This window comes from Choristoneura fumiferana, chromosome 4 (assembly GCF_025370935.1).
Source record: "Choristoneura fumiferana chromosome 4, NRCan_CFum_1, whole genome shotgun sequence".
Taxonomy (NCBI): domain Eukaryota; kingdom Metazoa; phylum Arthropoda; class Insecta; order Lepidoptera; family Tortricidae; genus Choristoneura; species Choristoneura fumiferana.
The window spans coordinates 14774080-14788579 of NC_133475.1; the positions used below are offsets into that span (position 1 = coordinate 14774080).

At 35.1% G+C, this 14500-nt stretch overlaps 1 protein-coding gene across 2 annotated transcripts in view; it reads right to left on the minus strand.

Moving 5' to 3' along the window:
• Positions 1-371: 371 nt before the first annotated feature.
• Positions 372-14500, minus strand: part of Fas1 (fasciclin 1 Fas1 domain-containing) — an 80309-nt gene continuing 66180 nt past the window's right edge. Inside the window, exons 5-14 of one of the 2 annotated variants that reach the window (XM_074087057.1) lie at positions 10437-10533; positions 10179-10356; positions 9592-9752; positions 5580-5737; positions 4791-4881; positions 4594-4605; positions 3927-4147; positions 3689-3851; positions 2777-2924; positions 372-2023 (exon numbers count right to left, since the gene is read on the minus strand). In XM_074087057.1, coding sequence (XP_073943158.1) covers positions 1827-2023; positions 2777-2924; positions 3689-3851; positions 3927-4147; positions 4594-4605; positions 4791-4881; positions 5580-5737; positions 9592-9752; positions 10179-10356; positions 10437-10533 — 1426 coding nt within the window. In that variant the 3' untranslated portion in view covers positions 372-1826. The remainder of the gene's footprint in view (positions 2024-2776; positions 2925-3688; positions 3852-3926; positions 4148-4593; positions 4606-4790; positions 4882-5579; positions 5738-9591; positions 9753-10178; positions 10357-10436; positions 10534-14500) is intronic. The other variant, XM_074087058.1, reaches the window with a different exon arrangement.

Here is a 14500-nt window from a genome sequence, read left to right on the forward strand (position 1 = left end):
AAATATTTGGTGTACTTATATTAAAGATTCAAGGTTGAAGAAAAAAGCAGCATTTTGACAATACAAAGTATTTGATACCTTTATAGCATTAGGTGTGATAATGTTTTTAATTTCAGTCGCATTCAAGTAATAGCTAATAAATTAGAGTACAATAATTATAATTATACTGAACTATAATTAAGCTTACACGAATTATTTACACCTGCTTATCGAACGTAAGAGATTCACAAACGCACCTTAATGCAAGCACACTCCCTTTCTTTAATAATTATCCACTTCATAATTAACTATACTTTATTACAACACTAGCAATTTCAATAAAAACTGGACATGCTTCAAACTTTATTCATTAAAGGCAGTAATTCATAAAAAAGAATTCTCTTTGTTTTTTTTTTCGTCAGACGGAATATTTTAAAATGAAATATGACGAAACTTGCCATGTACTCTTACTTTAACAACATCCATAAATTTGTTAATAAATTTTCTTCATAATAAATAGATTTTTAGATAACAACACGGAATGTATTCAGTGAAGATTTCTTCAGATAAATAATGTTTGTTTTAGGATAGATTTAAATAAATATTACTACATTTCCAAAGAAGGCACAACGGACCAAAATCTTCATAAAGGGTAAACCATTTCACTAATATTTAATACTTTAGATGTAGAATAAAAGTACTCACTCTGTCACATTATTTTAATCTTTGAATTGAACTACTTACACCACAAATTATTAATGTTGGTCAATACCTTTAATAATTAAATCAAACTTTTGTTTTTATCTTCATATTCTGCACCCGTAACTAAGGGTCGTCACTTTTATCATATTTTCTTTTGTGTAAGATGGTTGGCAGTGTTTTACGCGATTCAAAGAAATATGTCGTAAGAAAATTATACATCAAGTTGCTTGATATTTCAAAAATATACAATCAAACTACGGTAACTAAGTTTCAAAATCATGTAGCTACGCATAACTATACAACACTATTACAATAATATTGAGATACCATTTTGACGAAATAAACATAGTCCATAATACTTACCAATCAATGCCTCACTAATAAAACTTAAAATTAATTTTTCAGCACAAAACAAGTCGAACTTGTAAAAATTAGATAAGCTGTAAATATTACAGCTTTCGATTTGGCAACTAAAGAAATCGAATATGCATCTCAACAATATTAAATCTACTAGCCACAGTCGTTTATTCTATACGAATAAGATGCTTTTTCAAGTTAAAGTGAGAAATCTTCATTGCCTCCTTTTTGGATGTGTAAATCGGCCGATGGTACTGGGCTGTAAGTATAAATAAGTATACCACTGTAAGTTCGACTGTACGAGATACTTGTCGCATTGAAGTTGCTGAGTTCAAAGCCAGACGGGTGTCTAGTGTTTGGCGTCAGGCGGCTACAGTCGTGTGTATCGTCCTGTTAACGATGACAATACGCAACGCGACTATTTCCATCTCTTTAAAAAATGAAAGACACACGGACCCAATAACCAAGACGATCGATTTTACAGCTGTATATTGTAACAGGACGGCTAGCACGTCTGTCAACCCTGTGTCTCTAACTGTATCCCTTTCCTATAGGATCCATTAAAATTTAACACTGGCATAACCTGGCTTAATTATCTGACAGGGCCGTCTTTCACCCATTGGAGCACTAGGCACTTTAGGATAAGGCGCCCCAAAATCTCTATATAGGTATTCATCTTTTATTTTCTACGGTCACCAAGAGAGCTCATTGTTGCGGGGGCCCTGGACAGTCCCGAGTGCCCAGTGGGAAAGAGGGGCCGGTGTGCTAACCGTACAGGGAATGAGGGTTTATTCTACAATTCTTAGAAATGCGAGTGATACTAGAAGTATTGCCGGGGCACGGACAAGGCGCGGAGCGGCGCCGGTGGCTCGCACGTCGCTCTCGAGAAGGAATGGCTCATCGATCACATGGATGATGCCGTTCGTGCACTCCACGTCTGGACGGAACACGTGGATCCAGTGGCCGTTCCATTCCACGTAGTAATCTGGACAGACAAGTGAACTCTTATTAGGTATCTTACCATGCAGCGACAAAGTGGTTGACAAAAATCTAATAATATATAATCATTGATTTTGACGACCAGATGGCCTAGTGGTTAGAGAACCTGATTACGAAGCTTGGGGTCCCGCGTTCGATTCCCGTGTCGGGGCAGATATTTGTATGAAAAATAGGAATGTTTGTTCTCGGGTCTTGGGTGTTTACTATGTATTTAAGTATGTATCTATTTAGATAATTATATTTATCCGTTGCTTAGTACCCACAACACAAGCTTTGCTAAGCTTACTTTGGGAGTAGGTCAATTGGAGTGAATTGTCCCGTGATATTTTACTTATTCCCTAACCCGTGGGAATTTAAATAAATTCCTTCTTAGTATATCTCTATATGTCATTTAACCTGTCTTCTCCCAGAGGCACAAATTTGTGCCCAAATTCCTTTGATCCTGTTATCCTGGGAGATGACAGATTAAGGTACATGAATGCCAAATTTCAAACCTTAAGCTTCAGCGGTTTGGGCTGTGCGTTGATATATCAGTCAGTCAGTCAGTTAGTCAGGACTTTGAATTTTATATACTTGTATTAGATATTGTCTGGCAATGAAAATCGTTATTGGCACTTATTTCGAAAAAAATTACGATAGGTATAGGTAAGGCAGTTTTTAATCCCGGAAAGTTGCACAGTTTCCGCGGAGTGGTAAATAATGTGTCCAAAGCGTTTCTAAGTTTTGATCGCATATTTACTTTTGTCGGACTCCTTGACCCTCAGTCGCAGTGGGTCGCGCGATGTGGGCATTACGAACGGGTGCGTTTCGTTGGCGTGAAGCTTCAGGTCTGAGATGGTGTAGGCGCGGCCGGCTCGGATCACGTGCCTCTCCAGTATTTGCTTAGTCTGAGGATACAACAATCTTCTTTCATTATCAGGACATCCACTGTTGGACATAGGCCTCCCCCATAGCCCTTGCTTTGGTTGGAAGAAGCCTACATCCACCGTGACCCTGCGGCAACTTGCTGGCTTCGTCCATCTCATTAGTGGACGTGGTATACTGCGCATGTTTGATCAACAATCTTCGTTACATAGTATAAAACAAAGTCGTTTCCTGCCATCTGCCATGTACGTAAGTATGCTTAGACCTTTTAAATTATGCATGGAGACAGAGGTGAAAAGGTGAGAGAACAGAGTTGCACCCGCGCGTAGCCGGGGCGGGTTGCTAGTCTCCAGGTGAAAATGCCACTCTACAGGTGGTAAGACATTGTAATTTAAACCCGCATGAAAAAAAATCAAATGCAAATATTTTTAGATCCAACTAGGCATAAAACGAAAGGTGAAACATAAAATACTATGTTACTTACCATACATGTAACTATGTGAATCGTAGAGATCTTATTTGTGGCTCATTTCTAAATTGCAGATAAATTCCTCTAGATGCAAAATACGCAAAGCATTCCTCAGACTAGGAAACTACATTAGACTACATCCTCGCGGCGCCTTGGGCGTAAATATGCCTCAGCATTTAAGGAATGTCCAAAATGGAAATACTGGAATGTTAAGTCGTTTACCACGACAATTTGCATTCGGGCTCTTTATGACTACCCTTCGGTATTAAACTTGTTAAGTGAATGGTGTTATGTATATTTTAAAACGAAGTTACTTACGTAATAGCCGAAGTCTATTTTAAACAACGCTTTGAAGGCGGATGGGTGGCGAATTTGGAACTTTTGCCAGGCGTGATCTCGGGGCACGAAGTACGTGTACCGATGCTCCATGTCGTTAAGTTGCTGGTTGAACATCTCACGATTGCCAAGATTGTATGTTATGCTAAAACAAATTAAAACATAGATTCAACAGCTCATCAAATCCAATACGATTCGAAATATTTTTGAAATTTCTTACTTCAGCATGGGGTCCGTTTTTAGCTTCTCAAAAATTGTCGTATAAGGAACTCCTAGTACTCTATCTATAATGTGCACAAAACCATTAGTCGCTGCTATATTTGGGAGCGTGACCGTCGCGTTGACTCCACCTCCTTCCACGGTCAATGTTTGGTTATTGTTATGGGTCAATACGTTGAAGTAGAGATACTTCCGGGCCAACGCTGTAGGTGCTTGATAAATCTGCAATGTGAGTATGATTCCAAAATACTGACTTATTAGCGTCTCTTCATGTAAATAGTTACGGACTTTGCGGTCATGCTATGTCTGCAACAGTTAATGAACTGCTAAAACTTATAAGAGATCAATCTCTGGTAATCGTCACATGTATTCAATGCAAACGGACATCTAAAACAATCGGCCATTTCATGCCATGCAACTAACTCATGCTCAGAGAGCAATGAACAAGGTGATAAATAAACAAAAACGTCGAATCACAAGGTCGGATCAAGTTACACATATATTCATTAAACTATATTTAGGAAAGATTTCCGGAAACTGTAAATGATGTCTCCCTGACACCAATAGGTCCGAAGATGATAGACAAACAATGAAAAGTGAAACAAATAAATATTTTATGAATATGAGCGGGCGTAAATACTAAAATTTTATTCATTTAATCAACGTACAGTTCCTGGTAGCTGATTCCGCGACGCAGCCAGAACCACAACAAAATAAAACATGAGATTAAAATCAAAATTGGATTGCTTTTTGCTATAATATTTTGTCACTCATTTTCTCCCTACACAGTGCTTATCCTAGCTTTCACCTAATGAATTTTCCTGTTTTGTGGTGGTTACATTAAATTAAAATACTTGAATATTACCTGATTCATATTGTTGTGTATTATGGTATCCATGGCCAATCGCTCTCGCACCAGATGTAAGTTCAAGATCTCCTTTAGTTTCTGGTGGTTTCTGTAAAAAAACATTTATTACGTGTAGGGCTTCGACTTCGTAACTTTTTAGTAGCTCTACGAAGATCGATTGGTCAAAAGTCGGGAGATGCATTTCCGCTCTAATTGTATACTATTCAGTTAGACCTTTCCCATTCTTTTACACCCATCGATGCTGTTGGAGGTTAGATGTAGATTTGATCAAATATACCAAAAAACGCGACTTTACGTAGGTCAATTATTATGACTACGTGGTGGTATATTTGAAAATTAAATTTCTTTCGTCGCTGAACCAGCAAAATGTTTGTTTTAATTAATTATGAGTAACTTGATCGTGAGAACAACATCTCTAAATATTAAATCCTAGCTTGTTCGTTTCAGTTTTATTAAAACGTGCACGGTATTCTTTTGTATAAGCGGGCTTTCGGGTTCTGTTTTTGCCGTTTGTGGGTAGTTTAAAAGTTAGATACTACTCCAATCGGTACCTAGCTAAAAATAGTGTAAAATGTTTCCGTTGTGCGACAGACCACTAAGCATAGTACAGTTGTTTGGGTAAATTTTGTATCTCACTGGAACTTTTTGCAGTCCGTTGTTTAGTATGATTACATTACACAAGTACAAGTTAACCTTTTTGAACTCCACTCTTGTATGAACAGGCTAATAGTTTCGTTTTTACTTGATTGCTCTATCTATTATATTATAAGATATTTCGTGTTATACCTGACAATATTCTGGACGCTTGGCTCGTCCCAGGCCTCGTTGGAAGGCGCGAACAACGTCATGTCTTTAGCCAGGGTGAGGTCGTTTAGGAACTGGTTGTTGTTCCCCAGATCCATTATCACCTCGTAGAATTTGCAGAGGGGACCATCTTCTTTCTCCTGGTATACCGAAGAAAAGATTAAAAAAATTATAACTAGAAAACGCAGCAATTATCAGGTAAAGTACGTATAAATTAGTGCCGATTACACAATTACAAATGCAACAGGTTTTTTATTTTTAATCATTCGTCTAACAGCATATTTGAAAAGCGTTAAAAGCTTAACATCCTGCTGTTTTATGTTATTATAATTGAACAAAGTCATGCTCAGGTGTACTACAAATAATCTTTTAAGTAAATATTGAAGTTTTATATCAAAGCTCTAACCCAAGGCCTTCTTATTCAGAGGAAAGCCTGCGGCTATTAGTGGGACGTATTAATAGGTTGGAAATTATGAATAATTTGATTACATTAGTTTAAAATATACAGTGTGTTACGTCGGTAACACACTGCAAATTAAATTGACATTGCAGCAAAGTAAATTGACAAATAATAATCAAAGTATCTGTCGGCTGTTATTTACACTTACTTGTAAATTTACTTTGCTGTACATTGCTGGCAATTATAATTTTATTAGAAAGTTAGCAAAGTCTGAATTTAAGTTTATTCATTAAATTAATGTCATTGTTAAGTTACAGAAAACGTTACTTTAAGCTCCCTTAAAAAAAGCCTGGCTGACGGTAACACACTGTATGTATAAATTCTTGAGCACATTATGCTAAAAGTATGTCACTGTAACGTACAATTAGAAGCCACTACTTACTACTTCAGGCTATTTCCGTTCTTTATGAAAAGCAAATGAAACTAATTCAAAGTATCAAAGTAATGATGAAGAAACTGGAAAGTCTTATAGAAAATACTAAACACACATTACCTGGTCAATATTCGTGAACATGAACTTGTATTAATTCATTAAAAAGTCGAATGATGACCGAATTAGGCGGTGCATTGTAATTATTTAATTAAAATATATATTTCATACTAAAATATTTATTTAAAACAAGTTGCCCGCTCAGATTTTGCACGGGTGTATTAATAAAGAAAATTAGACCAACTCTTCCCTTAACCTACAGCACGACCATATATAACCATAATCAAGTTTTTCGTTTATGTTCTCTCCTATTTTTCTTTCATATGGACCTTGTTTTGGAGTTTATAAATACCTACAACAAGACAAGAAATAGCCAAATGTTCCGGTTCGAAGTGACTCTTATATCCAGAATTCGAAAATCGATTTTTATTTTTACAATTATTAAATTATTTTTTCGGATGTTGATCTCAATTAATAAATTGCACTATACCTATTTCGGTCGCCGACGAAAATGTTAATGTATGGACACAGAGTAAATGAAAATAAATATAGTCAATATAAATACAAGCCAAACAATCATGCCGCACTACCGAATACTTACAATCCCCTATATAGTCAAGTCATGCAGGGTCCACGGCGGGCGGGGCGCACATACATACGAAAGAGAACGAATATTTCTTACAACAAGACAAAACTAACGAAATTGGTAGAATTACAATTATATCGTCTATATAAATAGTATAAATACACTTAGAATGATTATTCTAACGATTCAACCGCGTTGTTTACCGTTCATGAAATATTAAATGAGATTTAACTCGAACAACTTTTGTACCTCTTTTCAACCGTTATTTCGATGACAGATCAATTAGTGAAGTTAATTTGTTACTTGTTGCGTTTATTAACTTTATTTTTATTTTTATAGGTAAGTAGGCACTCGGTCGCGATTAACAGCTTTTTGTTGGCAAAATAAATAAATGTACCTAGTGTTGAACTCAGTTTAGTAACATCAATATTTAATGAAATAGCCAAGTCGTCAACTTGACGACTTACTACAACACGATCTGATACAATTAAGTATAATAATAATAGAATCTGAATAGCCTAAACTAAAATATTTGTTAGTAAAATATTATGTCGTGTAAAATGGTTACATTTTAACAAGCTATCAATGACTAAAAAAACAGGTTATTGTTAAATTCCATTCTTTCTGCTACGAGTAAACTTCAACCTAACTTCGTAAAAGCGGTTGAAACGCCGGAAAAAAAACTCTTTTATAATGTACATTCAGTTAATATTTAGTTCGTGTGTATTCATTGGAGAGTAGTATGTTTTTAATAGTTATTATTAAAAGTAAATGTTATCTACAAATGTACTACCGGGTATGGCCTGTAATATGAGCAAATATTTAAAACATAGATCATACTCGTTAAACTGAACAACATTAGTTTAGCGACTTTTAAAAATAATTAGTTTTTTAATTTTTATTACACTTTTAAGTTTATTCGAAGAAGCAATGTAAAGCAAAATGCTTCATGCTTGTAGCATGACAGGCGACGTCAGTTGTGTTCTAGGATGGCGTACATTGATAGCAGTATTTAATTTGTATGAAAATAGGAAAATTCAGAGACTTCATTTCAAAGGCTATTTCATTAAATATGACTATTTTTTAATTCTTTGCTCGTATTACAGGCCACACCCGGTATATTCAACATTTTACTATCTGCTACGACGTCCAATCCAAACTTACAATGGTAAGGTGTAGGCATGGGATAAACATACGATTTGAATCTGTTTACCGATTTCTATAATAGTAAATACTTACATAATACTTTGCGGCTGATTAAACTATATTCCAAAGGCAAACGTGCTCAATACATAATTAGTAAATTTAAGAAGAATATCAAAGAAAAAAGAAAGTTTCAATGGAGTAAAGGGACACTCACAAAAATGGGTAATTAGAAGAAATAAATGAGACGCTTTTAATTTTACCTTCATTGCCTGGTTCCGACATGAATGGAGCGGAAAGTCAATGACAGTATACAAATGTTGTGTTTTTAAAAAATACGCGATCTTATAAGAAAAAAATCTGAGATCTTATAAATTAGCATATTTTGTCTTTTTGTGAATGTGTGAAATCATTTAAAAAATCAATCAGAATATTTATCCGTACCTACTTATCTAACCAAAAATCTTGTCGATATATGTTCTTAAACTTTCTAAGGATTTTGTAATTCGTTGTTAACCTGTCCTGATATCAAGGAATGTATACCGGGTGTGGCCTGTAATATGAGCAAATAATTAAAACATAGATCATACTCCTCAAACTGAACAACATTGAATTTAGTTCAGCGACTTTTAAAAATAATTGTTTTTTTTAATTTTTATTACATTTTTAAGTTTATTCGAAGAAGCAATGTAAAGCAAACTGCTTGATATTTGTAGCGTGACAAGCGACGTCAGTTGAGTACTAGGATGGCGTACATTGATAGCAGTATTTAATTTGTATGAAAAAAGGAAAATTCAAAGACTCCATTATTTTTAAAAATCGCTGAAATAATGTTGTTTAGTTTGACGAGGACGATCTATGTTTTAATTTTTTGCTCGTATTACAGGCCACATCCGGTATATTGCAATCTTTATTGCTACATATGTAGGTAAATTTTCGGGAACAAAAATAGTAACCCCAAGTAAATATTTGCCAAATAATTAATTCTCACAACTTGTTAGAAAGGCCTAAAACCTAGTGAAATCAGGATGTTTGTATTTCTACTTAAAACATTGATGAAAGTTTCGAAGTTTCAAGTTTGCAATATAAGACGATAATATTAAACTAGAATCCGTTTAATCTAGTTCAAACGGAATAGCAAAGGGTTTAAGAAAATCCTTTTCCAAATTTCAAAGGTTATTCGTAACTCGAAATTAATGTTCCAAATAACTAAAGCGAAATACCTACCAGTTGTTGATTGTATTGAAATATCGTTAAATGCGTGTACTATGGTTGTAAAATTGAAACCGATCCTAAATTTGAATAACTTTCAAGTTATGAAGTTGATGTCGCAATAAATACAGTAAATAATCGGTAGTTAAAATAGATGTCCTACCTTGAGGAAGTCGATGATAGAGGTATCGACGACCATTAAGGGCCTTTGGATGAGATGGACGACTCCGTTTTTGACTGGGATGTTTGCTCGCACTATGTCTGCGAGCACGACTCCTCTGCTATGCTTTGCGTCTCCGGCCACCGTGTTAGATTTTACATAAGCTGTTAAAATAGATATTTAATAAATTAGAAAAATAGTATTAATGAGATCAAATTTAACAATATAGTTGGAAAGTTTACAGTATGTGAACGAGAATCGGCCACGACCACAATATTATTATAAAATATTATTGAATAAATAATGAAGTCACATTTTCTAAGTATACTTAGACTTTTTACGTCACTTACGTCACGTATGAATATGGGTTCGATTTGTACCTAATTCGTAGTTATTTTCTCTGGAGGCATAGATTCGAAGGATTACAAGTAGTAGACATAATAATATAGAGACTTACATCTGATCACAAATGTTACCTGCTATATGTAGAGATCCGGATCGAAAGCTGTTTCCTTATATCGAAAGCTATTGAAAATCACAATTCTAAAAAGGCTACAAAGATGTCAATTGGCAAAAGCATAGGTACTTACTAATTTCCTCTTTCCCATTCATGGCTGTACTAAAAGAGATGACGACTTTGACATTATCACCAAATGCAAACGTCTCGAACTCTCGCGTGTCAGGAGTTGCTTGCGTAAACAGAACGTGATGTGGAATGACGTGGCCGTCCACCACTTTAGCGTCAATCAGATCTGATCTAGTAGTTGGCTAGAAAGGATAAAGCTGGTTATAAATAGAACATATAGTTATAAAGAGAACAATCGTATGTAATTTGTACGTCTACAGACCTTAAAACCTTCGTCAACAGGAATAAAGAAAGTGTGCTTGCCATCAGCATTGAAAACGTCCTTCTTGTGAAGCTGACTTACTTTTTGTCGGAATGACCTGTGTAAGACAAAACGTAATTTTATTACGACCAAAACCTTAACGCAGAAACTTCAAACACGTCCAAGCATGTCGGCATACGCTAATCTGAGATGTATGAGTCAGTAATAATTAAGCTGTTCGAGCGTACGCTATATCCCTTAAGGAGCCTTAATAGAGTTAAGTTGTCGGCGGGGTCGTGCTAAGGTCTACCCTTCGGAAGTTATCATTTTACGACTTGCTTTCACGATAATAATTTAATAATAGCAATGAATATTTATGCGCCACCAAGTCATGTTTTTTGGAAGGTCAAAGCTTGCGGCAGTTAGCGTCACGGGTTTGACTCCCCACCCGTACTACCCATAAAATATTAGAGAGCGAACCTGACCCTGGCTTCAACGGGCGGCGCGCACATTTTCATTTTTCATTTTGTTCTTATTTATAATTTACAGGCAGCGCTATTACTTTGCTTTGACATAACGCGAATGTTTCGGAACTTTTATAAAGTGAAATTTGTTTGCTCCAGTCATTTAGCTGACGCCCTCATTGCGGTCTATTTACTAAGAAAATAAATTAAAAGTTCATTTAAAAGTTTTCCTCTTAAAGCAATTTATAACATCAAACTTGGTAAATTGTGTATCGCGTTGAGATACCGTAGCTAAAAACAAAAAGTTGGAAAACCCCCGACTTTGTCTCAAAGCTCAATATCTCAAAAACGGCTGAACCGATTTTGATGAAACATGGCTAAGAACCATCGCTAAAAAACCTACTTTTAAATTAAAAAAAAACCGCATTCAAAATGGTCCACCCATTTAAGTGCTAAAGTGCCACATACAGAGACACACAAACACACATAGCGGTCAAACTTATCCCCTCTTTTTGCGTCGGGGGTTAATAAAATATTCGTCAGTGAACCGGAATCGAGGTCACCGGATTTTTAACCCTCGCGGATATACCTATCGGACGTTTTGACGCAGCGTCGGGGATGTATTATCCCTGAACGTGCACCTGAATTAATATTTTATATCAAATACCTCCGCCATGAGTTATGATTATAAGAAAAATATACCACCATCCAAAAATAAATCATCATCTAACAATCAGTTAAACAAACATAGAAATACTAGTAATCACAATAAAGTAAATGTTCTATTTAGTGTTTGACTTGCTAATGCCCAATAGATAACACCCTGCTTTCACCTCTCTTGTTAGTGACATAAAATGAAAAATAGAAACTACTGGAATAGTGACCAGCACTCGAACGTTTACGTACTTTAATAGAAATACAAAAATCAAAATCTTAATTACGTTAACGATCGCCAGTGTGCGCAAAATGAGACAAGTCATTGTCTATTTGTCAGTGACATATGTAAGTACGATATTTTAGATTAATCGTATATAAGTATTTCATAATAAATAACCTGGACAGCAATAAAACGCTAAATAATAGCAAAGAGCATGAATGAAACGGAGCATCAGTTTTTTCCATCGCATAATAAACATTATGAATTCGAGCAGAAAAGTGAAACAAAAAGTTTATAACCAAAAAAATTACAGCTACAGACAGGCCCGCATTTTTGGGCCATTATTCATTTAAATGCAAAAAGTTCAATGGCAGTAGTAAACGCAGTTAACCGCTCGTGTTTCGTTGTAATTGAAACACGCGAAGCTCTAGTTAGTGGCCAGAATAATCGTTGTTGCATTCTAGTTCCGGCTTCATACAGTTCACAGTTTCACATATTTTAACGAGTTGAGTGAAAACTGAAACTTAAATACGCGAGTACCTGCATCATTTTCTCCTAAGAATAATATGCATTCATTTGAAAGCGGTTTATTTTTTTATTATTTAGAATAACATTTTAATGGGATGTCTTAACGTGTGCCTGCTTGTTTTAAATGTGGAAAATCAAGGGGCGTTTACAATAAGTAACCGAACATTGACAACGTTATTTTAAAATACTTCAAAAACAAACATTATAATTATTTCAAAAGCTCTTGCATAAATTAAGTTGTAAGCGGTCATAAGTTGCTTAAATCTATCAACCTGGTGGTATAATAAAACCTATATCTAGGTTTCCTATTGAGCAGCAGAGAGGTTAAACATTCACACTATGCGCAATAACAATAAAGAATCCTGTAAATTTTAGATTAACAAGGTATACCTATCGGTTTAATTTCGCAAATAAAACCACGAAAATATGCTTTGTTTATGAACTTACTCCTAAATGCATAGAATTCTAAATGCCACAGCGTTGATTGCTCGCATTTTAGGGCGTCTCGGGCTTTGACGAGCTCAGTGAGCAAACGCACGAAACTCGAAGCTAGTTAACATTAATTTCACCTAACTAGCTTTCTCCGACTCACAAGTTTAACAAGGAGCAATTATGTTCATGTCACAAATTCACAATTCGCACGAGAAGCTTCTAATTGGCAAGGAATACTTTGCCTGGTAAAGTTAATGAGAGCAAGTCGTTTTAATAATATTGGCATTCCGATGGGGCTCTACCTGAGAATAATGAATCAAGCTGGTAGAATACGAACGTTATTAAAAAGAAGAAATTCAATGAGTGCCTCATATGTACTTGGTAACTTTATCTTTGATGATGACAAGAAAATTGCAATAATTTAGTATGAACATTTCTATTTCCTATTTCAGGCGTGCGCCGTATTACATAGTACTAGCTTTTGCCCGCGACTTCTTCCGCGTGGAATAGTAATTATGGGAAGTATTTATGAATATAAAGTATTTTTTTTGTTCTTCCATCCATCCATCCATCCATATGTTTTGATAAAACATAAATATTTTGCGGAAAGCAACATTTTAGCAATACGACGTGTATAGGTATTCTACCCTGCCAACACAAAAGGACTCATTCTTCATAGTGAACTCTTGACACCTTACGTCCTTAATAAAGGACTTACAATAGTAAACTAGGGCTATAATTAAGACGGCATTTTAGTTACACATATTTCCGATTAATATACTTATAGTAAAGGCTATATGTATATACCCGTGTAAGGGAACAAAATATGCCCCTGACGTTATTAGCCAATGAATATATCCTATGTATTGGTAATAATACCAGTTATTAATCTGCCAATTTTACTCTCATAATTATTGACAGTTTCCTTGCAATGTCACTTGAAAGTTTTTATTACTTTTCTAAATATCTTGAAAACTACTGGTCCGTTTTGAAGAGGAATAAATTCGCAAAACACAAGACATCTCTAGGTCAACATTAACTTGGTCATTTTTGATGTCAAATATTTCAAACTTTTTTTTGACACTTATGAGTCAGCGACACCCACCATTTTTTTTACACTGATGTGACATCTCTTTCCGTACAAATATATATCGGTCTGAAATCAATCGGCTTGGAGCAACATGGTGTTTTTTTAAATTTTTAGTATACCGGCCTAATACATCACCAAGGTCTACACGTACTACGAGTATATTGATATTTATCCATGGACCACCAGGATGTCACTACCAGATTATTGCACTGTCTACCCGACCACTGGAAGTGGGTCAAATTCATCTTGCAAGGTTTGACCCGCACGTAAAATGTATTACTGGCAGCCAGGCTTTTTTTAAGGGAGGTTAAAGTAACGTATTTCTGTAACTTAACCATGAAATTAATTTAAATAATAAACTAAAATTCAGACTTTGTTAATTTTCTAACAAAATTATAATTGCCAGCAATGTACCTACAGCAAAGTAAATTGACTGTAAGTGTAAATGACAGCCGACAGACTTTGATTATTACTTGTCAATTTACTTTGCTGTACATTGCTGGCAATTATAATTTTGTTAGAAAGTCAACAAAGTCTGAATTTTAGTTTATTAATTAAATTAATTTTATAATTAATTAACAGAAATGCGTTACTTTAACCTCCCATCAAAAAACCTGGCTGCCGGTAACACACGTATATACATTACATACATAGATACATACATACATTGCAAGATAAATAAAAGCTTGTATAA